Genomic DNA, 27,640 nt, shown 5'->3' with positions numbered 1-27,640 from the left:
GCTAACAGACAGCTAACAGACAGCTAACAGATAGCTAACAAACAGCTGACAGACTGCTTACAGACTGCTAACAAACTGCTGACAGACTGCTAACAGACAGCTAACTGCTGACAGACTGCTAACAGACAGCTAACACACAGCTACCAGAAAGCTAACAGGCAGCTAACAGACACCATTTCATTTGGATCTTTTATTGTCACTGTGATATCACATTAGACCTCTGCATGACCAAGCTGTCAATGTTACATCATCATGTAATTATTAAAGAAACATAACAAATACTCAATAACATGTTTACGTCGCTCTTCAACACAGTGAAACAGTTCAACAGTAAACATTATAAACGTCAACAGAAATAAAGTTTTACTTTCAAATCAACCAGCTCCTGTTGTCATGGAAATGTAGTAATGTTTATGTACACATCATAGGGAAAGTCATATGAAGGTCATGTGAAGGTGAGATGTGAAGATGAAGGTGATATGAAGGTCAGGTGTTTATGTGACGGTCATATGAAGGTCATGAGAAGGTCATATAAAGGTGAGATGAAGGCCATGTGAAGGTGATATGAAGGTCATGTGAAGGTGAGAGATGAAGGTGATATGAAGGTCAGGTGTTTATGTGAAGGTCATATGAAGGTCATGAGAAGTTCATATAAAGGTCAAATAAAGGTGAGATAAAGGTCATATAAAGGTGAAATGAAGGTCATGTGAAGGTCATATGAAGGTGAGATGATTGTTAGATGAAGGTGAGATAAAGGTCACGTGAAGGTCATATAAAGGTGATATGAAGGTCAGGTGTTTATGTGAAGGTCATATGAAGGCCATGTGAAGGTCATATAAAGGTCTAATAAAGGTGATATGAAGGTCATGTGAAGGTGATAGATGAAAATAAAGAAGTCACGTTAAAGGTGCTGGTGCTCCTGGAGGCCGTAGGTGTGTTTGTGCTGCTCAAACAGCTCAGTGAGACTCTGCAGGTAAACTTTATGGAGACACTCGATGTCCTCTCTGCTGGGACTGGGAGTCTGGACCACTGAGATCGGCCCTCCCACTGAAAACAGACAACACGTCAGATCCATCTGCTCCTCCCACTCCTCCCATTGGGCTAACGCTAACCTAACGTCAGGCTTACATTAACCTAACATAGGGCTGGGCGGTGTGACAAAATTTTCATATCACGTTTTTAAAAAAAAAAATCATATCGGTTTCACAGTATTTGACGGTATTTTGGTCGGGTTTGGCCCACTTGACATGCTGTTGTGTTGTGCTACTGCCTATTCAAGTGCTGGAATTTGTTATTTACGTGACAACGCCTGAACACAACACAGGCTGCATTAGTGCTGTGCTGCAGGTTCAGGCCGGACTCGGTTATAATTGTTGCGGACTCGGGTCGGCTTTGGTCAGGAAAATGCGGCCCGAGCCGTGTTGTAGTGTGCTCACTTGTATGTGTGTGTGCGCACGTGTGTGTGTGTGTGTGTGTGTGCGCGCGCGCGCATCGGGGCGAAACTCCACCGTGGGAGATATAGAGAGCAGAGGAGAATTGTAAATGCGCGACCATGTAGAGACAGAAATGACATGCCGTCATGTAAATAAGACTAATAAATAGATAACTTAATAACTTAAGGCTATTTAGTTTGTTTAATAAACGGACAAGGTATAGACCTGTTCGATAGGCCTGGATATGAAGCGTCTGTAGCGCCAAATAATATAACGGTACTTTCTAAAGAGCTAAGACGAAAAAAATGTTGATGTTGTTTGGGCTATTCACCTGTATTGCGGTATATGAAAAATTCATATCATAATGAAAATAAATACCGGTTGTTGGTACGAATGGGTATACCGCACAACCCTAACCTAACATTTACCTAACCTTTATCCTAACATCAGGCTAACATTAATCTAACACCAGGCTAACTTTAACCTATTATCAGGCTAACATTAACCTACCATCAGGCTAACATTTACTTAACCTTTACCCTACCATAAAGCTAACATAAAGCTAACGTCTGGCTAGCATTAACCTAACATCAGGCTAATGTTAACTTAACGTCAGGCTAACATAAAGCTAACATCAGGCTAACATTAACCTAACATCAGGCTAACATTAACCTAACATCAGGCTAACATTAATCTAACGTCAGGCTAACTTTAACCTAACATCAGGCTAACATTAATCTGACATCAGGCTAACTTTGGGCTAACATTTACTTAACCTTTACCCTACCGTAAAGCTAACATAAAACTAACGTCAGGCTAACATAAACCTAACATCAGGCTAATATTAACCTAACGTCACGCTAACGTCAGGCTAAGATCATGCTAACGTTAACCCAATGTCAGACTAACATCAGGCTAACACTGCGGTCTTACCGACAGTGTGGATGGGCTTCCTGTAGGGCATCAGACCAAAGCTGTACTGGAAAACTCCTCTGGCGTGAAACAGTGGCATTGCCACTCCCATGATGCTCTGCAGCCGGTTCTGTGGACACAGGATGACTGATGAGTGTGTGTGTCATGGTTTGTGTGAATGCAGTATGAACGTCGGTGTGACCTCTGACCTGCAGCCTCCTCAGAGACGAGCCGCTGGGATTCTCCATCTGATCAAACAACTCGTTTTCTCCAAAGGAAAAGACCGGGACCAGCTGAGCTCTGTGCACATGCATACACACACACGCACGCACGCACGCACACACACAAACACAAACACACACACACACACACACAGAGTTAGTGTACTGATTGAAGCCCCGCCCACCCACCCACCCCCCTTCCATAAGCCCCACCCACCCGTGTTTGAGAGCCAATTTGATGAAGCCCTTCCTGTTCAGGACCTGAAACACAGAAACAAACATGTTCAGTAAATATTCACATAAAATCCATTCCTTTGTTTTTAAGGCAACATGTGTTTGTTTATTTCATGTTTACTGCATGTTTATATGTTTACTTCATGTTTACATTTTTTATTAAATGGTTACTACATGTTAACTACATGTTTACCACTCAGGACGCTGTGACGGCGTCTCTGTAAACGCCACACGTCCATCTTATATTAATGTATTTTATGATTCATTTATTCAACGGTGGTGAAGCATTTGGGCATTGGTGCGTTTAGGTCACATGATGTGAGTGATGTCAGAGATCAGTTACATTATACAACCCTCTGATATCAAAGGCAAGTTGAAGCAGCTGAATGAATGAATGTGTTTATTTCAGTACATTTCAATAATCAATGTAACTGAAAGGGTGTAAGTAGAAGCCAAAGCTACCTACCCCTTTTACCTTCCAAAATTATACTCGTCATAACAATACACATACAAAAGAGCAACATGCAAGAATTTGAAATCAATCATATCAATAAACTTAAATTTTCCATCACAAAATAGAACGAATAGCGCACAGCGCACAAATTCGGAAATAATAGTACAGTCAGTAAACTTAATTGTCTTTACCACAGCAATAAATAATGTAGTTTTTATAGAATCTTTTAAAGATGTGTAATGTACAACATGATTTAATATTTTCGGGACAGTTGTTCCAGATCTTTACCCCTTTCACAGAAACACAGTTATTTTTAACATTAGTTCGGTTCTTTGGTTTATCAAATAATAATGTTCCCCTCAGATTATATCTGGTGTCTCTCATTTTAAACAGTTTTTGAGAGGTGGAGGCAGAAGTTCATTTTTTACTTTGTACGTGGTTTGTATTGGGATGCAATCAACTAAGTCCGTAAATTTCAAAATGTTTTTGCAAATAAATAGTGGGTTAGTTGGCTCGCGATAAGGTTTTTTTTTTGTTTTTTTTTTTTTTTACAGATACTTCTTACAGCTTTCTTTTGCAATAAAAATATAGAAGTTATATATAATTTATTGAATTTATATAACAAAGTATTTCTTTTATATGTGTTTCCCCAGACCTCAATACAATATGTCATATATGGAGCTATTATCAAGTGTAATTAGTGAATTTTGAGAGAGGAAATCATGGGCTTTGTACAAAATTGCAATGGATTTTGACATTTTTGATTTAACATAATTTATGTGGGATTTCCAACTTAATTTGTCATCAATAATATCAATCAATTTTATTTATAAAGCCCAATATCACAAATCACAATTTGCCTCACAGGGCTTTACAGCATACGACATCCCTCTGTCCTTATGACCCTCACAGCTGATCAGGAAAAACTCCCCAAAAAACCCTTTAACGGGGAAAAAACGGTAGAAACCTCAGGAAGAGCAACGGAGGAGGGATCCCTCTTCCAGGACGGACAGACGTGCAATAGATGTCGTACAGAACAGATCAACATGATAGCTCCAAGGAATTTTGTTTCAGATACAATTTCAGTATCAACATCATTTATTGTTAAACTTCTGCTTGAGTTCATGGACTTATTTCCAAATTATCACTTCACTTTGTTTTGCCAAAGTGAAGTGATAATTTGTTTAAATCAAACCATTGTTTGAATTTCTGCAGTTCCTTCTCCACTGTATCCAGAAGCTGTCCCAAATGATCCCCACAACAGAACACAGTCGTATCATCAGCAAATAAAATACAATTCAGTGACTTTGAAACCAAACTTATGTCATTAATATATAAAAGAAACAGCAATAGACCAAGGACTGAACCCTGAGGCACACCACATGTAACCTTCAAGTACTCTGAGTTTGTCTTATTAATATGAACATACTGATACCTATTTTGTAAATAGCTGGTCAACCAGTCATGTGCCAATCCCCTGATGCCATATTTTTGTAATGTGGTTAATAATAAGGTGTGGTCAATAGCTTTCTTTCAAATGCTTTCTGTAAATCAAAAAACACCCCTGCTGTATTGCTTTTTATCAATGGCATTTGTAATTTCTTCAGCAAAGTCCATTAGGGCTACCCTGGAAATCTAGAGTTCTTACGAGAGCACAATTTGAATTTGCTCAGCGAGTCACTCTGGCAATCAGAAATGATGCTCATTACCTATCCCCATGAAACCGAGCTGCACCAATCACATCGGTGTATCTGATATAGGCGGGCCAGAGGCGAGCTAAACAGATGACGACAGCGCTGCGACAACAAAGTCCAGAATCAGTCAGTAAACATTGCAACCAGTTGTATTACACCACGTGTTTGAAACGGCTTTGGCCGCTACAATGAACGAGTTAGACTTGGCTTTTTCTCTAAAAGAGGAACAGTGATATTTACAAATGCATGCTTGATGCCGCCCCTCGAGTTGGGCCATTTGCATTACTCATGGCCAGACCCTGAATCATTCTAGATTTGGGTCTGGATTTCCAGGCTACATGAGAGCTAGTGTTGTTCACAGAGTATTTGGTGCTTTGATAAGAAATCATTTAGCCTCTCCACAAATACCTTTTCCAAAATTCTGGAGAGCTGTGGTAGCAGTGAGATTGGCCTATACATGTTTGTCACCAGATTTAAACAGCAGTATCACTTTAGCTATTTTCATTTTTGATGGAAATTTTCCACTCATTAGAGACAGGTTACAAATATAATTTAAGGGCTTAACAATACAATCAATAATTTTCTTTATCAAAAACGTATCAAAATTATTAGAGTCCGTTGATTATTTTATCTTTTGATTTACGAGCTATATCAATTATTTCTTTTTCATCAGTTTTTTAATAAACATTGAATCCGATATTATGTTGATAGTATTGATGTTTTCCCAGTAAATATTTTTAGGGGATACAATAGAGTTGGCTAGATTTTTACCCACATTAACAAAGTATTCATTGAATCTATCTGCTATAGGTTTATTTTCCTTAATGATTGCATCATTTGAGTAAAAGAAAGATGGGTAATCTTTAACAACTTTTTTTCTTTTTGATAATTTCATTTAGAATCTGCCTTTAATATTAGTTCTGTTTTTTTCTAGTAATTCAATGTAATATAATTTCTTGCTAGATCTCATGATACAAGTTAATTTATTTTTGTATGTCTTATATTTGCTTTCAGCATCCTTAGTTCTAAGTTTTAGGAATTGCTTATACAATAGATTTTTCTCTTCACATGCATTCTGTAGCCCCTTTGTTATCCATGGTTTGTCTGTATACCGTTTGTTACCTGCTTTGGCCACAAGAGAGCAGTGTTTATCATATAACTTTGAAATAATGTAAATAAATTAAGATTTGTCAGTATCTGAAACGGGTGTGGTATGGACCCAAATTCTTCTGAGGCCTCCGTCCCAGCCTCCTCGTCCTCTTCAGAGACTGACCCCCATCTTCCTCCTCAGACCCAGATGCCTCAGATGCAAGAGGGGACTGAGGGTCGGTGTTGTGACCCCCTCGTGCCGAGGTGATGTAGGAGGGCTGATCAGGGTGTTGGCGATGGAACTCCTCAATGAGTCGCGCATCCAGAATCTGACAGGCCGGAACCCATGACCGCTCTTCCGGGCCGTACCCCTCCCAGTCGACGAGGTATTGCAGACCCCTCCCACGACGACGAGAGCGCAGCAGGCGGTGCACCGTGTAAGCAGGGGCCCCGTCAATGATGCGAGGAGGTGGAGGTGGCTGGGAGGCAGGCTGCAGGGGACTCTCCCGGAACCGCTTAATCCTGGAGACATGGAAGGTGGGATGAATCCGCATGGTGCGGGGCAGCTTGAGCCAAACAGCCACTGGGTTTACAGCCTTCTCAATGGGGAATGGTCCAATAAACTTGGGAGCCAATTTCTTCGACTCCACCCTCAGAGGAAGGTCCCGGGTTGACAGCCACACTTTCTGTCCCACCTGGTAAGGGGGGGCCTGGGAGCGGCGGTGGTTGGTGGCTGTCGAATAACGATCTGTGGCCCGTAGGAGAGCGGTCCTGGCCTGTGTCCAGGTCCGGCGGCAGCGGCGGATGAAGGCCTCCACTGACGGGCAGACGGTTTCCTTCTCCTGGGCAGGAAACAGGGAAGGCTGGTAGCCATAAGCGCACTGGAATGGAGAGAGCCCAGTGGCGGAGCTGATGAGGGTATTGTGGGCATATTCCACCCACAGCAGTTCTGTGGACCAGGAGGCAGGGTGCTTGGAAGCCATGCAGCGGAGCGCCGTCTCCATCTCCTGATTCATCCTCTCGGACTGGCCGTTGGATTGGGGATGAAACCCAGAGGACAGGCTGGTGGAGGCTCCCAGGAGGCGGCAGAATTCTCTCCAGAATGCAGAGGTGAACTGGGGGCCTCGGTCGGAGACCACGTCGGACGGGAGGCAGTGGAGCCGGAACACGTGCTGCAAGACCAGCTCAGCAGTCTCCTTGGCCGAAGGGAGCTTGGGCAGGGGCACGAAATGAGCCGTCTTGGTGAACCGGTCTACTACTGTCAGAATGGTGGTGTAGACTCCTGACAGCGGCAGCCCAGTGACGAAGTCTAATGAGATGTGGGACCAGGGTCGATGAGGCACAGGCAGAGGGTGCAGGTGACCGGCGGGGGCCCGTCGCGGGGTCTTGTTCTGGTTACAGACTGGGCACGCATTAACAAAGTCTCTGGTGTCATCATCCAAGGTGCCCCACCAGAACCGCCATTGCAGTACCTCCTTGGTTCGATGAATTCCAGGATGACAGGTGAGTCGGGAACCGTGGGCCCACTGCAGGACCTCAGACCTCAACTCCTGAGGGACGAATAGGCAGTCTTGGGGGCAGGAGCTGGGCCCCGGCTGGTCCTCCAAAGCAGCTCTTAACCGCTCCTCCACCTCCCAGGTGAGAGTGGCCACCAGACGGGAAGCGGGGAGGATGGTGTCTGGACTGGAGGGACCCTCTTCCCCGACCATGAACTGTCGGGACAGGGCGTCAGGTTTAACGTTGCGGGAGCCTGGCCGGTAGGAGAGGGTGAAGCTGAATCTGGCGAAGAACAGAGCCCACCGGGCCTGACGAGAGTTCAGTCTTTTGGCGGAGCGGATGTACTCCAGGTTCTTGTGATCAGTCCAGACGAGGAAGGGGGTCTTGGTTCCCTCCAACCAATGGCGCCACTCCTCCAGCGCCAGCTTCACCGCCAACAGTTCTCGATTACCGATGTCATAATTCCTCTCAGCTGGAGACAGATGCCTGGAGAAGAAAGCGCAGGGGTGTAGTTTCTGGTCCTCGGCAGAACGCTGGGAGAGGACGGCCCCCACCCCCACATCAGAAGCGTCAACCTCCACTACGAACTGTCTCTCGGGGTCAGGGATCAGGAGAATGGGGGCTGAGCTGAATCGCCCCTTCAGGTGCTGGAATGCCTCCTCGGCGGCCGAAGTCCATCGAAAGGGGACCTTGGAGGAGGTGAGGGCGGTGAGAGGTGCTGCCACCGTGCTGTAGCCCCGGATGAACCTCCTGTAGAAGTTGGCGAACCCCAGGAAGCGTTGCAACTGCTTGCGAGAGTCAGGGACAGGCCAGGAGGTGACGGCTGAGACCTTAGTGGGGTCCATCTCCATGCGGTCCTGGCCAATGATGTACCCCAGGAAGGAGACAGAGGAGGCGTGGAACTCGCACTTCTCAGCCTTGATGAACAGGGAGTTCTCCAGCAGGCGTTGTAGCACCGTCTGGACGTGATGTATGTGTTCTTGCTTGGACCGGGAGAAGATCAGGATATCGTCTAGGTAGACGAACACAAACTTGTTGAGCATGTCCCTTAGTACGTCATCGATGAGGGCTTGGAAAACAGCCGGGGCATTGGTGAGCCCGAAAGGCATCACCAGGTATTCATAGTGTCCTGTGGGGGTGTTGAAGGCTGTCTTCCACTCATCCCCCTCTCGGATCCGAACCAGATGATAGGCGTTGCGGAGGTCCAACTTGGTGTAGATGGTGGCCCCTTGGAGCAGCTCGAAAGCTGAGGCGATGAGGGGGAGAGGATCGCGGTTCTTTACCGTGATGTCGTTCAGCCCTCTGTAGTCGATGCAGGGCCTCAGGGAACCATCCTTCTTGTCGACGAAGAAGAACCCCGCCCCAGCAGGTGACAAGGAGGGTCGGATGATCCCGGCGGCCAAGGCATCACTGATGTAGGTCTCCATGGCCTCCCTTTCAGGTGCGGACAGGGAGTAGAGGCGACCCTTGGGGGGAACAGAGCCGGGAAGGAGGTCGATGGCGCAGTCGTAAGGCCGATGAGGGGGCAGAGAGGTGGCCCTCGCCTTGCTGAATACCTCCCGGAAATCGTGGTAGTCGGGGGGCACCGTGGAGAGGTCTGGGGTGGAGCAGGAGCTGGCAGGCGGCGTGGGTGCAACTGCCGGTCTGAGACAGATCTGTTGACAGGAGGGGCTCCGTCCCAGGATGGACCCCGTAGACCAGTCTATATGGGGGTTATGGCGGCGAAGCCAGGGGTAGCCGAGGATCAGGGGAAGGTTGGGAGACCTCAGGATATGAAACCGGATGGTCTCATGGTGTGTGCCGGACAGGAGCATCGAGATGGGGGTGGTTTGATGAGTGACGGTCCCCAGAAGATGACCATCCAGAGCGCTGGCCGGCATGGGACGAGGGAGAGGAACTTGACCAATGTCCAGCTGACGGGCGAGTTCCTCGTCGATCAGGTTGACATCTGCCCCCGAGTCGATGAAGGTGGCGAGGGTGTGGGACCCCCCCGCCAGCAGGAGCTGGACGTGAAACAGTGTTCTTGGGTTGGGGGCAGAGTTCTGGGACCGGCTCAGCAGAATGCCCCTTTTTACTGCTGAGCCCTCCCTTTTACTGGACACCGGGAGACAAAATGGCCGGCCTGACCACAGTAGAGGCAGAGATTTCCCCGGTGTCGGCGCTCTTGCTCCTCCGGCGTTAGGCTGGTGCACTCCACCTGCATGGGCTCTGCCCCCCCATGCATGGGTTCAGAGGAAAGGACAGGGGTGGCTGGAAACCCACGCTGACGGGCGGAAAGCCGATGATCTCCTCCCTCGTGGCGTTGCTCCGTCCTCCTCGCCTGTATCCGTCTGTCTAGCCTCGTGGTCAGCTGGATGAGCCCGTCCAGGGAGCTAGGGAGGTCGAACGAGACCAGCTCATCCTTAACGTAAGGAGCTAGTCCGTTGAGGAAGGCGTCACATTGTGCAGTAGCGTTCCAGTCACTGAGGTGAGCCCGGGTTCTGAAGTCTATGGCATAGTCTGAAACTGTCCGATCCCCCTGCCTCTGACTCATGAGTCCCCCTGTAGCATCAGAACCCAGGGAAACGGGTCCGAACACCTTGCGAAGCTCCTCTGAGAAGGCCTGGAAAGAGGCGCAGGCTGGCGTGCCTCTCTCCCACTCCGCTGTACCCCACAGACGTGCCCTTCCAGTGAGGTGGTTGATGGCGAAGGCGACTCTAGCTCCCTCTGTGGCGAAGGTATGGGGTTGCAGGGCAAACAAAATTGAACAGTTTGTCAGGAAAGGGTTGCAACCCTCAGGATCCCCAGCGTAGCGTTCTGGCGCCCCCACCTGGGGCTCAGATGTGGTGCTTGATGATGGCCCCGGGGTCGGAGCAGGAGGGGCTGGAGCTGAGGCAGAGGCAGCGTGTTGAGTCATGGAGGCCGCCATCTGTTGTACCTGGGTGGCTAGCGAGGTTAGCGCTCGTTCCAGAGCTGACGCTGACTGACGGGTCTCCGCCGCGTTGGAGGCTAACTGAGCCTCATGCTGCTGGAGCATTCCCTCCACCCGGGCTAGGCGAGACTGAGGAGAAGCGGGGTCTGCTGGGTCCATTTCTGGCCAGACTGTACTGAAACGGGTGTGGTATGGACCCAAATGCAATACACAGGCGCTCAGGAACAGTTGGTAATGACCTTTATTTTCACCACAGCAAACAAGGTACGGAGCAGATAGAATAAACACAGAATAAAGTTCGTTCTTCGGGCTGAAAGCCCTCACACAGTCTCTGGGGCTCAGACGAGGGGAAGAGACGTAACCCCGGCTCCAAACAGTTCAGTTCTCTTTTGGTGTGAGGGGAAGAGAAGTAGCTTATTTCAGCCGATGGCGACGAGGAGGAAGCTCCGTGGCCCGAAGAGCCGGCTGCACGTGTGGAGGTGCCGACGGGGAGAGAGCAGAGGAGTGGTCGGAGGCAGGCGGGGGGGTCGTAGCCAGATGAGCAGTCCGCGAAGGCAGAGGCACCGAAGAGGAGCAGGCAGGAGGATAAACGAGGACAGGCGGAGGAGTCGTTACCAGCCGAGCAGTCAGATGCCAGAAATGCTGAGGCAGAGCACGAGGTCAGGGACAGAAGGCAGGTGAGCAGAGTTGGGCTGATGAGGTGGGCGTGGCTGGCAGGTAGAGTGGAGCAGAGGGAGGGAGAGTGGAAAATCACTGCAGCAGAGTGACAGGAGGGGAATGAGAGACAGAGACTGTGACAATATCATCAACATAAACTTTGTTCCAGTTTTGATGCAGTAAGTCCTTTCTAAGATTTTCAATAGTTGCATCTGTTATTTTCCTTGTTAGATGTGCAGTCAGTGCAGGCAAATGGTCACTAACATCACTTATAAGTAAACCCCCAGTTAAGTTCCCTTCAGTGACATTTGTTATATTATCAATAGGTGTAGCTGTGTTCATAGTTATCCTGCTTGGATGGGTAATTGTTGGATACAATCCCATACAACACCCAGAGTTAATGAATTTCGTTATTTGTGATTGATTATGTGGATTTAGAAAATCTATACTGAAGTCTCCACAGACAAATAGAAGCTTATTGCTATTGATTGTGTTACACATTTCTGTAAGTTTATCCTCAAAAAGATCAATGTTTGACCCAGGAGCTCTATAAACACAGCTTATAATTATATTTTTTGATTTTTCACATTTAATCTCAACTGTAACACATTCCAAAATATTTTCTATTGAAAAGAACATATTTTTAACAATTTCACATTGGTGAGTTGAGTTAAAGCCGCTACAAGGAACTTTTAACTGGATATGCAAAAGTCTCTTGTTTCTGCTGATGTCTGTGCGTGACCTACAACATCGGTGTGAAGATAAGCTATTTCTATATAGTGTATATCCATACCTTTAGAAAACTGTCTCCGGGTCCGCCCCAGGTCGCTTCCAGGATGAAGCAATTTACGGCACTCAGACAGCACACGTCATCTTACCTAGCTGCTTACATTTATAGTGACTCTTATAAATAGTCGCTATTCCTCCTCCTCGACTCGACGTCCGCGGGGAGTTAAAATAGCAGCAATCATCGGGTAAAAGTTCTGTGAAAGCACTGGACTCACCAACAGTCAGCCACGTCTCAGTCACACAGAGAAAATCCAATCCTCGGGAAGTCAGGAAATCCTTCAGGATAAACGTTTTGTTCGCTAGCGATCTGGCATTTACCAGCCCAATCCTGGCAGGAGCCGGCGGATCCACGGCGTTAGCTGTCCGGGGAGCCACACACAGAGGCCGCAGGTCTCGGGGACGAGGAGAGCAGGGGCCGCAGGGCTGGAACACCTCATCCGGGCCGATGACAGGTACCAGCCAGGCGTCGACAGTGTCCAGCGAGTGCCGAGAAATAAAGAGGCGAGGCACTGCTCCATACTCAGTCCAAGAAGCTGTGGAAGTGCTCGCCAAACAGGCCTTCAGCCTTACCAGCTGACCACTGCGTTTACCCTGGCGGCAGTGGCGCTTACACCGGAGAGGTGAAGCTGGGGCGCGGCAGAGGTGAGCTGGGATCCCCGATAGGAGTGGGGGCAAAGTTTTCCCGTCTTGTTGTTTCATTCATCCCCAAAACAAACACATGCGCGAGCCAGGTAAGCGTCTTTACGGCAATACGCGCTAGAGCTCATGGGAAATGTAGGCTTCATTCCAGCAAAACACTACCGCTTTTGTCCACAGGGTCGCCAAAATCAACTCAAAATGAAAGTTCCTTGTAGGGGCTTTGACATTAAGTGCAACACCCTGCCCCTTTGATTCAACCACCAATCTGGGCGACATCCTCGTGGTCATCTTTTAACCATGTCTCAGAAATTGCAATAGCTGAAAAAAGTTTGTTGGATGTTTTTAAACAGTCCTAAATTTTTGGAATGTTCACAGAGAGACTCCTGCTATTAAAGTGTATAATTGAAAATGTTCCATCGGTCATAGGGCAGTCTTTAAACTGTTCCTCTGTGAAATATTTACACTGACGAGAAATGTTGTTGAGAAAAAAGTGATCCGGGTCTATATTATATTCAAAGTTGTGAAATCTATGTTCAGTGTTGTCAAAAGTTTTCAGACAGAGCTCTTGTGCAGAGGTAAATTGGATACAGTCAGTTGACGTCATGTAGGCCTAGTAATTCCGCATGCAGGATGCAGTCTATTGGCGTGATGTACAGTAGGCCTAAGCCTGAAGGAAGAATGCTCAGAGTTTGTCCCATGAAAAAAGAGAAAAGTTACTCAGTGTAGGCCTAAACAATAAAGAGTCGTTTTGGGCACTTATGTCCCAGAGGGAGCAGTCACTTGAACTTATCTACGTCAGAGAGCTCTCTTAGCATCATGACTTTCGCTTCCTCCGGAGTCCCATTTAATTTAATTTAATCCAAACTTTACAAGGTCTTGTCCAAGTCGTCTGTATTTTCTTTTGTTTCTGAAGGGCTCTGGCTTGTCTTGCTATATCTGCGTTCTTCTTGATCAGGTGTTCATTGACGTACACATCTGTTCCACTCAGCTTTTCCATTTGCCGCAGCAAATCGTTCTTAACTTTTCTGTTTGCAAACCGGATAATGATGACCGGTTTAGACCTGTTGTCTTTCCTTGGAAGTGGATGGCAATATCACTGTTCTTAATGTGGATGTCATTTGAGGAAAAGAACTGGATGATCTGCTGCTCCAGGGAATTAATTTCCTCCGGGGTGTCATCCTCAGCACTTGTGCTGTCGGCTCCAGCTGCAGTGGCAACCCTCGCCTATGATCTATGTTTGGTGTTCAATCCTGTTACAATGACATTATCCATCCTGGTGTATTGTTCTAATTCATCCACTTGTTTTTCCAGGAGACTGATTTTGTTGTCTTTCTCCTGCATCATCTTCTTAAGTTCACAAACCTCCTTCAGTAAGACAGGCAGTTCTGTCTGTTGTTTGGCCACACCGCTGAGTTCCTCATATAAAGTTCGGTGACTGATCTCCTCCAAATCTTCTGCACTTTTTTGGTCCCATGATGGACAGCAGAGAAAATAGTTGATAGTTTACTGAATATTTGATATTTTACCAAAAATTGCGTTCATCACCGGCACAGAACTCGGTTTACATTCTGCTGAGTCATGATGTCTCTGCTCAGACTGTCCTTCAGGACATGGACTGATGAGACTCCAAAGAGACGAGCTGTCTCCTCCTGACTGTGGATCCTCTGATGTCACAGAGTCTGAGGCCTGTGATGTGTTTCCTGTCTGTGGAAGCAGTTACCTGTTGGACTCAGCAGGTGTCTCTGTTGTGCCGTCTGTCCCTCCCTGGCTGTCCCTTCCTGTCTGTCCCTCCCTATCTGTCCCTCCCTTTCTGTCCCTCCCTGTTTGTCTCTGACAGGATGTTAAAAGTTAATATGTTAACTGAGAGATTGATTTCTGAGCAGAGTTGACTGTCCCCTGTCCTCTGAGGACATGTTGCTGCTGCAGAGACATCACTGAGAGAGGACTGAAGTTTACAGAGAGGACTGAAGTCTACAGAGAGGACTGAGGTCTACAGACAGGACTGAGGTCTACAGAGAGGACTGAAGTTTACAGAGAGGACTGAAGTCTACAGAGAGGACTGAGGTCTACAGACAGGACTGAGGTCTACAGACAGGACTGAAGTTTACAGAGAGGACTGAGGTCTACAGACAGGACTGAGGTCTACAGAGAGGACTGAAGTTTACAGAGAGGACTGAAGTCTACAGAGAGGACTGAGGTCTACAGAGAGGACTGAGGTCTACAGAGAGGACTGAAGTCTACAGACAGGACTGAGGTCTACAGACAGGACTGAGGTCTACAGAGAGGACTGAAGTTTACAGAGAGGACTGAAGTCTACAGAGAGGACTGAAGTTTACAGAGAGGACTGAGGTCTACAGACAGGACTGAGGTCTACAGACAGGACTGAGGTCTACAGAGAGGACTGAAGTTTACAGACAGGACTGAGGTCTACAGACAGGACTGAGGTCTACAGAGAGGACTGAGGTCTACAGACAGGACTGAGGTCTACAGAGAGGACTGAAGTCTACAGAGAGGACTGAAGATTACAGAGAGGACTGAGGTCTACAGACAGGACTGAGGTCTACAGAGAGGACTGAAGTCTACAGAGAGGACTGAGGTCTACAGAGAGGACTGAAGGTCTACAGAGAGGACTGAGGTCTACAGAGAGGACTGAAGTCTACAGAGAGGACTGAGGTCTACAGAGAGGACTGAGGTCTACAGAGAGGACTGAAGTCTACAGAGAGGACTGAGGTCTACAGAGAGGACTGAAGTCTACAGAGAGGACTGAAGTTTACAGAGAGGACTGAGGTCTACAGAGAGGACTGAAGTTTACAGAGAGGACTGAGGTCTACAGAGAGGACTGAAGTCTACAGACAGGACTGAGGTCTACAGACAGGACTGAGGTCTACAGAGAGGACTGAAGTTTACAGAGAGGACTGAGGTCTACAGACAGGACTGAGGTCTACAGAGAGGACTGAAGTTTACAGAAAGGACTGAAGTCTACAGACAGGACTGAAGTCTACAGACAGGACTGAGGTCTACAGACAGGACTGAGGTCTACAGAGAGGACTGAGGTCTACAGAGAGGACTGAAGTCTACAGAGAGGACTGAGGTCTACAGAGAGGACTGAAGTTTACAGAAAGGACTGAAGTCTACAGACAGGACTGAAGTCTACAGACAGGACTGAGGTCTACAGAGAGGACTGAGGTCTACAGAGAGGACTGAAGTCTACAGAGAGGACTGAGGTCTACAGACAGGACTGAGGTCTACAGACAGGACTGAGGTCTACAGAGAGGACTGAAGTCTACAGAGAGGACTGAGGTCTACAGACAGGACTGAGGTCTACAGAGAGGACTGAAGTCTACAGAGAGGACTGAGGTCTACAGACAGGACTGAGGTCTACAGAGAGGACTGAAGTTTACAGACAGGACTGAGGTCTACAGAGAGGACTGAAGTTTACAGAGAGGACTGGGGTCTACAGACAGGACTGAGGTCTACAGAGAGGACTGAAGTTTACAGACAGGACTGAGGTCTACAGACAGGACTGAGGTCTACAGAAAGGACTGAAGTTTACAGACAGGACTGAGGTCTACAGAGAGGACTGAAGTCTACAGACAGGACTGAGGTCTACAGAGAGGACTGAAGTTTACAGATAGGACTGAGGTCTACAGAGAGGACTGAAGTTTACAGAGAGGACTGAAGTCTACAGACAGGACTGAAGTCTACAGACAGGACTGAGGTCTACAGAGAGGACTGAGGTCTACAGAGGACTGAGGTCTACGGAGAGGACTGAAGGTCTACAGAGAGGACTGAAGTCTACAGAGAGGACTGAAGTCTACAGACAGGACTGAGGTCTACAGAGAGGACTGAAGTCTACAGAGAGGACTGAAGTCTACAGAGAGGACTGAGGTCTACAGACAGGACTGAGGTCTACAGACAGGACTGAGGTCTACAGAGAGGACTGAGGTCTACAGACAGGACTGAGGTCTACAGAGAGGACTGAGGTCTACAGACAGGACTGAGGTCTACAGAGAGGACTGAAGTCTACAGAGAGGACTGAGGTCTACAGACAGGACTGAGGTCTACAGAGAGGACTGAAGTTTACAGAGAGGACTGAGGTCTACAGACAGGACTGAGGTCTACAGAGAGGACTGAGGTCTACAGACAGGACTGAGGTCTACAGAGAGGACTGAAGTCTACAGAGAGGACTGAGGTCTACAGAGAGGACTGAAGTCTACAGAGAGGACTGAAGTTTACAGAGAGGACTGAGGTCTACAGAGAGGACTGAAGTCTACAGACAGGACTGAGGTCTACAGACAGGACTGAGGTCTACAGAGAGGACTGAAGGTCTACAGAGAGGACTGAGGTCTACAGAGAGGACTGAAGTCTACAGACAGGACTGAGGTCTACAGACAGGACTGAGGTCTACAGAGAGGACTGAAGTTTACAGAGAGGACTGAGGTCTACAGACAGGACTGAGGTCTACAGAGAGGACTGAAGTTTACAGAGAGGACTGAAGTCTACAGACAGGACTGAAGTCTACAGACAGGACTGAGGTCTACAGACAGGACTGAGGTCTACAGAGAGGACTGAGGTCTACAGAGAGGACTGAAGTCTACAGAGAGGACTGAGGTCTACAGACAGGACTGAGGTCTACAGAGAGGACTGAAGTTTACAGAAAGGACTGAAGTCTACAGACAGGACTGAAGTCTACAGACAGGACTGAGGTCTACAGAGAGGACTGAGGTCTACAGAGAGGACTGAAGTCTACAGAGAGGACTGAGGTCTACAGACAGGACTGAGGTCTACAGACAGGACTGAGGTCTACAGAGAGGACTGAAGTCTACAGAGAGGACTGAGGTCTACAGACAGGACTGAGGTCTACAGAGAGGACTGAAGTCTACAGAGAGGACTGAGGTCTACAGACAGGACTGAGGTCTACAGAGAGGACTGAGGTCTACAGAGAGGACTGAGGTCTACAGACAGGACTGAGGTCTACAGAGAGGACTGAAGTCTACAGAGAGGACTGAAGTTTACAGAGAGGACTGAGGTCTACAGACAGGACTGAAGTTTACAGAGAGGACTGAGGTCTACAGACAGGACTGAAGTCTACAGAGAGGACTGAAGTTTACAGAGAGGACTGAGGTCTACAGAGAGGACTGAAGTCTACAGACAGGACTGAGGTCTTCAGAGAGGACTGAAGTTTACAGATAGGACTGAGGTCTACAGAGAGGACTGAAGTTTACAGAAAGGACTGAAGTCTACAGACAGGACTGAAGTCTACAGACAGGACTGAGGTCTACAGAGAGGACTGAGGTCTACAGAGAGGACTGAGGTCTACGGAGAGGACTGAAGGTCTACAGAGAGGACTGAAGTCTACAGAGAGGACTGAAGTCTACAGACAGGACTGAGGTCTACGGAGAGGACTGAAGGTCTACAGAGAGGACTGAAGTCTACAGAGAGGACTGAAGTCTAAAGAGAGGACTGAGGTCTACAGAGAGGACTGAGGTCTACAGAGAGGACTGAAGGTCTACAGAGAGGACTGAGGTCTACAGAGAGGACTGAAGTCTACAGACAGGACTGAAGTCTAAAGAGAGGACTGAGGTCTACAGAGAGGACTGAGGTCTACAGACAGGACTGAGGTCTACAGAGAGGACTGAAGGTCTACAGAGAGGACTGAGGTCTACAGACAGGACTGAAGTCTACAGACAGGACTGAAGTCTAAAGAGAGGACTGAGGTCTACAGAGAGGACTGAGGTCTACAGACAGGACTGAGGTCTACAGAGAGGACTGAAGGTCTACAGAGAGGACTGAAGGTCTAAAGAGAGGACTGAGGTCTACAGACAGGACTGAGGACTAAAGAGGGGACTGAGGTCTACAGACAGGACTGAGGACTAAAGAGGGGACTGAGGTCTACAGACAGGACTGAGGTCTACAGACAGGACTGAGGTTTACAGAAAGGACTGAGGTCTACAGAGAGGACTGAGGTCTACAGAGAGGACTGAGGTCTACAGAGAGGAATTTATGTCACTGTGAAAACCTGACGATCTCTAATTAGCATGCTAACGTTAGCTCTGTCAGTCAACCGCACTTTGTGTCTATAACTTGTGTTAGCATGCTAATGTTAGCTCTGGCAGTTAGCCGCACTTTGTGTCTATAACGTGTTAGCATGCTAAGGTTAGCTCTGTCAGTTAGCTGCACTTTGTGTCTATAACTTGTGTTAGCATGGTAAGGTTAGCTCTGTCAGTCAACCACACTTTGTGTCTATAACATGTGTTAGCGTGCTAAGGTTAGCTCTGTCAGTCAACCACACTTTGTGTCTATAACTTGTGTTAGCATGCTAAGGTTAGCTCTGTCAGTTAGCCGCACTTTGTGTCTATAACATGTGTTAGCGTGCTAAGGTTAGCTCTGTCAGTCAACCGCACTTTGTGTCTATAACTTGTGTTAGCATGCTAAGGTTAGCTCTGTCAGTAAACCGCACTTTGTGTCTGTAACATGTGTTAGCGTGCTAAGGTTAGCTCTGAGAGTCAGCTGCACTTTGTATCTATAACTGGTGTTAGCGTGCTAAGGTTAGCTCTGTCAGTTAGCTGCACTTTGTGTCTGTAACATGTGTTAGCATGGTAAGGTTAGCTCTGTCAGTTAGCTGCACTTTGTGTCTGTAACATGTGTTAGCATTGTAAGGTTAGCTCTGTCAGTTAGCTGCACTTTGTGTCTGTCACATGTGTTAGCGTGCTAAGGTTAGCTCTGTCAGTTAGCTGCACTTTGTGTCTATAACATGTGTTAGCATTGTAAGGTTAGCTCTGTCTGTAACATGTGTTAGCATGGTAAGGTTAGCTCTGTCAGTTAGCTGCACTTTGTGTCTGTAACATGTGTTAGCATGGTAAGGTTAGCTCTGTCAGTTAGCTGCACTTTGTGTCTGTAACATGTGTTAGCATGGTAAGGTTAGCTCTGTCAGTTAGCTGCACTTTGTGTCTGTAACATGTGTTAGCATGCTAAGGTTAGCTCTGTCAGTTAGCTGCACTTTGTGTCTGTAACATGTGTTAGCATGGTAAGGTTAGCTCTGTCAGTTAGCTGCACTTTGTGTCTATAACATGTGTTAGCATTGTAACGTTAGCTCTGTCAGTTAGCTGCACTTTGTGTCTGTAACATGTGTTAGTATGGTAACGTTAGCTCTGTCAGTTAGCTGCACTTTGTGTGTATAAAGTTTGCTGTGCTGATAGACAGATGGAAGTTTCCACATGGTGTCTCTGTACAGAATTCAACCTGGTTTCACTGACTGACGCAACATGTCTGTCTGTCTCTGTTCCCAGTGGACATTGCTAAATATCTGTAACACCATGGAGGTCACATATTTCCTAATAATTTCAAAACAACAAAATGACCAGAAACATGACACCTGATCAGCTGACTGGCGCCTGCTGTGTTTCATATTTAAAATAAATATAAACAGATATTTCTGTAAATCAGACGAGGAGTCAGATGAAATAAATAAAAGTGCACCTGTAGTTTTAAAGCTCCTGGTCGAGCGTCCAGAGCTTCCGGGGCTCCACCCACTGCGATGACGGCGACGTTTCCTCCTGCAGGATGACTGACGAGGTGAGACAGGCTGGACTTACAGGAGGACACCAGGCCTGACAGACGGGCAGACAGACAGACAGACAGACAGACAGACAGGCTGAACTCTATTATCTCTGAAGATCGATGATGAAACTGGTCCTGTGTGACTGTGCTGGGTCAGCCAATCAGAGGGCAGCTGTTGGCCTCCTCCTGCTCCGACCTGTCACACAGTGTAAACTCACTGATGGAGAGAGAGCTGCTGGACGTACAACTGGTGGACAGACAGCTGCTGGACGAACAACTGGTGGACAGACAGCTGCTGGACGTACAACTGGTGGACAGACAGCTGCTGGACGAACAACTGGTGGACAGACAGCTGCTGGACGAACAACTGGTGGACAGACAGCCATCAGACCTGGACATGGTGCTCTTCAGCTCTCTACATGTTTATGTGTTTACATGTTTACATGTAAACACATAAACATGTTGGTCTGAAGTCTGACGGAACAGAACCACTTTAACATCAGCTGTTTCACTGTTACAGCACGTCAACCACCAACAACGATCCAACACACAGACAGACACACAGACAGGTACAAGTATACAGACAGGTGTGAACCTCCACACATGATGTAGTCTCTGAAGAAGGGGACTCTGAACCAGAACGGCAGCATCAGCAGGTGAGACGTCAGTCCAGGAAACAGACGAGAGAAACCTGTCGCCTCCGTGCAGAAGTTCCCAAAGGCCCCCGCCACCAGCACACCTGAGAGACAGACAGGTGGAGACAGAGACAGGTTATCACTGCCACCACCACACCTGGGAGACAGACAGGTGGAGACAGAGACAGGTCAACACTACCACACCTGAGAGACAGACAGGTGGAGACAGAGACAGGTCTCGTGCCCTGCACGGGCCTATTATCTGGGCCCGGGCCCGGCCTGAGGGGGTGGAGCCTCAGCCCGGCCCGGCCTGAGGGGGTGGAGCCTCAGCCCGGCCCGACAGGTTTTCAGAATTCTCATGCCCGAACCCGAAAATAAGCCTGACTGGTTTTTTTTTTTAAACCTCCCATAACAACATGTAGGCTGTTAATGATGCAGACATTAAAATAGCTTAATTGGGGTTTCTAGCATGGTATTAAGCTACATTCATTATATTTTGATTGAAAGGATAAAGTTAAATATGAATTTATTTAACTTAATGACTGTATTCTCCTATTTAGTGAGAACTGTCAACTGTTGCTGCGCACTGTTGCAGTTGCATCGCGCACAGTCACTTCAGAAAACAAAATAATCAATTAAACAACCGCCAAAATGCTTCAAACACTTTTCTAAATAATCTTAATATTGAAAGGAAACGAAATATACCCAGATAAGGTCAGAGGTCTATATGTGCAGTTATAGACCTCTGACCTTATCTAAGCACTTTTAATGGCATAAGTGGTAGGTTTCATTTCCATTCATTTCGTGTGTGGAGCATGCTGACGAGATCGAGGCTGAACGAGGCTGAACGAGGCTGATTGAGGCTGAACGAGGCTGAACGAGGCTGATTGAGGCTGAACGAGGCTGATTGAGGCTGAGTGAGGCTGAGTGAGAGGAGACAGAGGGAGGCTGCTTAGTGAGAGCGGAGGAGCCATTACATGTTCAAGAGTTTTATAAAGCTGCTCAAACGCCAAAGAGAGGCTATAAGTGAGCGTTTCAGCGGCGACGCGTAATGCCCCCCCCACCCCCCCCCCCCCGCCCCCGGGCGATGACATCGTTCATCAGCGATTTCACTAGATGGCGATAGGACGATAGGATATGGACACGATCGCCAAACTCTAGGACAGACAGTCAGGTGTGTGTGTCTCACCGTGTGGATGAAAACCAAAGATGTAGTTTTTCTTTGGATCCAGATCGACAGTTTTCACCAGCTGCAAACATAAATCAATAATCACAGTGATCAGATCAATAATAAACCTGATTGATCAGATCTATAATAAACTTGACTGATCAGATCAATAATAAACCTGATTGATCAGATCTATAATAAACCTGACTGATCAGATCAATAATAAACCTGATTGATCGGATCTATAATAAACCTGACTGATCAGATCAATAATAAACCTGATTGATCGGATCTATAATAAACCTGACTGATCAGATCAATAATAAACCTGACTGATCAGATCTATAATAAACCTGACTGATCGGATCAATAATAAACCTGACTGATCAGATCAATAATAAACCTGATTGATCGGATCTATAATAAACCTGACTGATCAGATCAATAATAAACCTGACTGATCAGATCAATAATAAACCTGACTGATCGGATCAATAATAAACCTGACTGATCAGATCAATAATAAACCTGATTGATCGGATCAATAATAAACCTGACTGATCGGATTTATAATCAACCTGACTGATCAGATCAATAATAAACCTGATTGATCGGATCTATAATAAACCTGACTGATCAGATCAATAATAAACCTGATTGATCAGATCAATAATAAACCTGATTGATCGGATCTATAATAAACCTGACTGATCAGATCAATAATCAACCTGATTGATCAGATCAATAATAAACCTGATTGATCAGATCAATAATAAACCTGACTGATCAGATCAATAATAAACCTGATTGATCGGATCTATAATAAACCTGACTGATCGGATCAATAATAAACCTGACTGATCAGATCAATAATAAACCTGATTGATCGGATCTATAATAAACCTGACTGATCAGATCAATAATAAACCTGATTGATTGGATCAATAATAAACCTGACTGATCGGATTTATAATCAACCTGACTGATCAGATCAATAATAAACCTGATTGATCGGATCTATAATAAACCTGACTGATCAGATCAATAATAAACCTGATTGATCGGATCAATAATAAACCTGACTGATCAGATCAATAATCAACCTGATTGATCAGATCAATAATAAACCTGATTGATCGGATCTATAATAAACCTGACTGATCAGATCAATAATAAACCTGATTGATCAGATCAATAATAAACCTGACTGATCAGATCAATAATAAACCTGATTGATCGGATCAATAATAAACCTGACTGATCAGATCAATAATAAACCTGATTGATCAGATCAATAATAAACCTGATTGATCGGATCTATAATAAACCTGATTGATCAGATCAATAATAAACCTGATTGATCAGATCAATAATAAACCTGACTGATCGGATCAATAATAAACCTGACTGATCAGATCAATAATAAACCTGACTGATCGGATCTATAATAAACCTGATTGATCGGATCTATAATAAACCTGACTGATCGGATCAATAATAAACCTGACTGATCAGATCAATAATAAACCTGATTGATCGGATCTATAATAAACCTGATTGATCGGATCTATAATAAACCTGACTGATCAGATCAATAATAAACCTGATTGATCGGATCAATAATAAACCTGACTGATCAGATCAATAATCAACCTGATTGATCAGATCAATAATAAACCTGATTGATCGGATCTATAATAAACCTGACTGATCAGATCAATAATCAACCTGATTGATCAGATCAATAATAAACCTGATTGATCGGATCAATAATAAACCTGACTGATCGGATCAATAATCAACCTGATTGATCAGATCAATAATAAACCTGATTGATCGGATCTATAATAAACCTGACTGATCGGATCAATAATAAACCTGACTGATCAGATCAATAATAAACCTGACTGATCGGATCTATAATAAACCTGACTGATCAGATCAATAATAAACCTGATTGATTGGATCTATAATAAACCTGATTGATCGGATCTATAATAAACCTGACTGATCAGATCAATAATAAACCTGACTGATCAGATCAATAATAAACCTGATTGATCGGATCTATAATAAACCTGACTGATCAGATCAATAATAAACCTGACTGATCAGATCAATAATAAACCTGATTGATCGGATGGATGGCGCTCAGCTCACCGACAGAGGGAAGTAGTCCCTGAAGTAGTCCCAGACGCTCCAGCTCCTGACCCAGTGTGACCTTCGACCTCCAGAGGACGGAGTGTCCCAGTCCAACCACAGCCAACCAGCATAGAGGACAGCCAGCATCCACCAATCAGAGAGAGCCAGGAGGACGAAGGCAGCGAGACAGCATTGAGCTGAGGGACAGACAGACAGAGGGACAGCATTGAGCTGAGGGACAGACAGACAGAGGGACAGCACTGAGCTGAGGGACAGACAGAGGGACAGCTGAGGGACAGACAGGCAGAGGGACAGCTGAGAGACAAACAGGCAGAGGGACAGCACTGAGCTGAGGGACAGACAGGCAGAGAGACAGCACGGAGCTGAGGGACAGACAGACGGGGGACAGCACTGAGATGAGGGACAGCACGGAGCTGAGGGGCACACAGACAGAGGGACAGCTGAGGGACAGACAGGCAGAGGGACAGCACGGAGCTGAGGGACAGACAGACAGAGGGACAGCTGAGGGACAGACAGGCAGAGGGACAGCACGGAGCTGAGGGACAGACAGACGGGGACAGCTGAGAGACAAACAGGCAGAGGGACAGCACTGAGCTGAGGGACAGACAGGCAGAGAGACAGCACGGAGCTGAGGGACAGACAGACGGGGGACAGCACTGAGCTGAGGGACAGACAGACAGAGGGACAGCACGGAGCTGAGGGACACACAGACAGAGGGACAGCATTGAGCTGAGGGACAGACAGAGGGACAGCTGAGGGACAGACAGGCAGAGGGACAGCACGGAGCTGAGGGACAGACAGACAGAGGGACAGCTGAGGGACAGACAGGCAGAGGGACAGCACGGAGCTGAGGGACAGACAGACGGGGACAGCTGAGAGACAAACAGGCAGAGGGACAGCACTGAGCTGAGGGACAGACAGGCAGAGAGACAGCACGGAGCTGAGGGACAGACAGACGGGGGACAGCACTGAGCTGAGGGACAGACAGACAGAGGGACAGCACTGAGCTGAGGGACAGACAGACAGAGGGACAGCACGGAGCTGAGGGACAGACAGGCAGAGGGACAGCTGAGGGACAGACAGGCAGAGGGACAGCACGGAGCTGAGGGACACACAGACAGAGGGACAGACAGACAGAGGGACAGCACGGAGCTGAGGGACACACAGACAGGGGGACAGCTGAGAGACAGCACTGAGCTGAGGGACAGACAGGCAGAGGGACAGCATGGAGCTGAGGGACAGACAGACAGAGGGACAGCTGAGGGACAGACAGGCAGAGGGACAGCTGAGAGACAAACAGGCAGAGGGACAGCACTGAGCTGAGGGACAGACAGGCAGAGAGACAGCACGGAGCTGAGGGACAGACAGACGGGGGACAGCACTGAGCTGAGGGACAGACAGACAGAGGGACAGCACGGAGCTGAGGGACAGACAGAGGGACAGCTGAGGGACAGACAAGCAGAGGGACAGCACGGAGCTGAGGGACAGACAGACGGGGACAGCTGAGAGACAAACAGGCAGAGGGACAGCACTGAGCTGAGGGACAGACAGGCAGAGGGACAGCACGGAGCTGAGGGACAGACAGACGGGGGACAGCACTGAGCTGAGGGACAGACAGACAGAGGGACAGCACGGAGCTGAGGGACACACAGACAGAGGGACAGCATTGAGCTGAGGGACAGGCAGAGGGACAGCTGAGGGACAGACAGGCAGAGGGACAGCACGGAGCTGAGGGACAGACAGACAGAGGGACAGCACGGAGCTGAGGGACAGACAGACGGGGGACAGCACGGAGCTGAGGGACAGACAGACAGAGGGACAGCACGGAGCTGAGGGGCACACAGACAGAGGGACAGCATTGAGCTGAGGGACAGACAGAGGGACAGCTGAGGGACAGACAGGCAGAGGGACAGCACGGAGCTGAGGGACAGACGGACAGAGGGACAGCTGAGGGACAGACAAGCAGAGGGACAGCACGGAGCTGAGGGACAGACAGACGGGGACAGCTGAGAGACAAACAGGCAGAGGGACAGACAGGCAGAGGGACAGCACGGAGCTGAGGGACAGACAGACAGAGGGACAGCTGAGGGACAGACAGGCAGAGGGACAGCACGGAGCTGAGGGACAGACAGACGGGGACAGCTGAGAGACAGCACTGAGCTGAGGGACAGACAGGCAGGGGGACAGCTGAGAGACAGCACTGAGCTGAGGGACTGACAGACAGACAGATGGACAGGGGACAGACAGATGGACAGGGGACAGGTACCTAGAGCCAGGAAGGAGAAGACCCACTGCAGAGTCGCGGCGGTCTGCAGTCTCCTCCGCAGCGGGATGTTCAGCGGGGCGAACTCCACCTTCATGCCGCCGGTCGCGCACCCTGGTCCGGCTTGGAGCACTGCGACCTCCCGGTGTCTCCGTCAGGATATCGGAGCTCCTCTCTCCTGCCTGTCTCTGTCTGCCTCTCTGTCTCTCAGTGTGTCTCTCAGTCTGTCCCTCAGTCTGTCCCTCGGTGTGTCTCTCAGTGTGTCCCTCAGTCTGTCCCTCGGTCTGTCCCTCAGTCTGTCCCTCAGTGTGTCCCTCGGTGTGTCCCTCAGTCTGTCCCTCAGTCTGTCCCTCAGTCTGTCCCTCAGTGTGTCCCTCGGTGTGTCCCTCGGTCTGTCCCTCAGTCTGTCCCTCAGTCTGTCCCTCGGTGTGTCCCTCAGTCTGTCCCTCAGTGTGTCCCTCAGTCTGTCCCTCGGTGTGTCCCTCAGTCTGTCCCTCGGTGTGTCGGGCAGCTGTGCAGCAGAGACTATAAAGTATTCAGTAAACTTTGTTGAACCTGTCTCTCTCTCTCTGTCTCAGTCTCCACTTCCCCCAAACTTTACAAACACGCGCCCCCTCCTTCCCCTTTACGCATGCGCACCAGGCACTCCCTTCTGGGTGGAATCCTCTCGGCCAATCAGAGCTCATGACGAAACTTGGGGAGCGCGTGCACGTTGCTGACCCGAGGATCAGTCCGACAATAATGAAACCTGAAGTGAGACTCACCGTGTGTATTTACTTTATATAAAGTAATCAGATTACTCTTTATGTTCACCACATTACGTCACAGTGTGAATATCAGTGAGGAGGTGAGGATGAGTGGGAGCTGTGGGAGGACTCAACTCTGTGTTTCCTCACGTGTCTTTCAACATGTGTGTGTTTCATCACTTCATCAGCAGCCTCAGCTCCGAGCGATGAACACATGAATGTGCTGACAGTTAACATGACCTCTGACCCCTCTCACTGTGTCACTGTCCCTCAGGTTGGACTGAGCTCAGGTGTTTGTCTCCTCAGTGACAGACAGGTAACGTGTTTGTTCATCACGTCTGTGATTGGTCCTGTTTGTTTACTTGGATTCTGTTGTTGTTTGTTATTATTGATGAAACACTGCAGCATGATGCTCATTATGTTTTATCATTTCATATTTACACACTTTTATTTCTCCCTTCTTAACGTCAGCGCGACTCTAACCAATCACAGATCAATAAAGTGTTTATGACTCTGATTTGTTGTTTGGTGAAATGTTGTTCTGTATTTGACTTTTCTCTCACACTAAATCAAAT

The 27,640-nt window shown here is 47.7% G+C and overlaps 1 protein-coding gene and 2 long non-coding RNA genes across 14 annotated transcripts; 1 reads left to right on the top strand and 2 right to left on the bottom strand.

The window, feature by feature from the left end:
• Positions 1–175: 175 nt before the first annotated feature.
• On the bottom strand, positions 176–26,937 carry mogat3a (monoacylglycerol O-acyltransferase 3a). Its single transcript, XM_049570861.1, has 10 exons — positions 26,323–26,937; positions 24,054–24,232; positions 21,915–21,975; positions 20,686–20,829; positions 20,010–20,140; positions 2,784–2,827; positions 2,555–2,645; positions 2,367–2,475; positions 905–1,047; positions 176–725 (listed from the first exon to the last, which is right to left on the bottom strand). Exons 1-10 carry the CDS (start codon positions 26,414–26,416, stop codon positions 714–716), a joined length of 1,008 nt encoding a protein of 335 aa, XP_049426818.1. The 5' UTR covers positions 26,417–26,937; the 3' UTR covers positions 176–713.
• LOC125885374 (uncharacterized) lies at positions 14,970–15,776 on the top strand. The gene is made up of 3 exons (XR_007448880.1): positions 14,970–15,012; positions 15,223–15,564; positions 15,622–15,776. It is a non-coding gene; the product is annotated as an uncharacterized LOC125885374 (long non-coding RNA).
• On the bottom strand, positions 22,497–23,746 carry LOC125885375 (uncharacterized). Of its 12 annotated transcripts, none has more exons than XR_007448883.1 (4): positions 23,722–23,746; positions 23,072–23,121; positions 22,972–23,021; positions 22,497–22,521 (listed from the first exon to the last, which is right to left on the bottom strand). It is a non-coding gene; the product is annotated as an uncharacterized LOC125885375 (long non-coding RNA). The 12 variants fall into 12 exon arrangements; XR_007448886.1 differs by lacking the exon at positions 23,722–23,746 and adding an exon at positions 23,572–23,596; XR_007448889.1 differs by lacking the exon at positions 23,722–23,746 and adding an exon at positions 23,422–23,446.
• Positions 26,938–27,640: the final 703 nt, after the last annotated feature.

This window comes from Epinephelus fuscoguttatus, unplaced genomic scaffold (assembly GCF_011397635.1).
Source record: "Epinephelus fuscoguttatus unplaced genomic scaffold, E.fuscoguttatus.final_Chr_v1 AP022699.1".
Classification (NCBI taxonomy): Eukaryota; Metazoa; Chordata; class Actinopteri; order Perciformes; family Serranidae; genus Epinephelus; species Epinephelus fuscoguttatus.
This window is presented reverse-complemented; position numbering and strand designations above follow the sequence as displayed.

What these genes read in the sequence shown, in the direction of transcription:
- mogat3a (XM_049570861.1), bottom strand. Translation starts at nt 26,416, where the DNA reads ATGAAGGTGGAGTTCGCCCCGCTGAACATCCCGCTGCGGAGGAGACTG. An exon ending in GGGACTACTTCCCTCTGTCG is followed by an intron (nt 21,976 to 24,053) that starts GTGAGCTGAGCG and finishes TTATGTTTGCAG; the next exon opens with CTGGTGAAAACTGTCGATCT. An exon ending in AAATTGGCTCTCAAACACGG is followed by an intron (nt 2,646 to 2,783) that starts GTGGGTGGGGCT and finishes GCATGTGCACAG; the next exon opens with AGCTCAGCTGGTCCCGGTCT.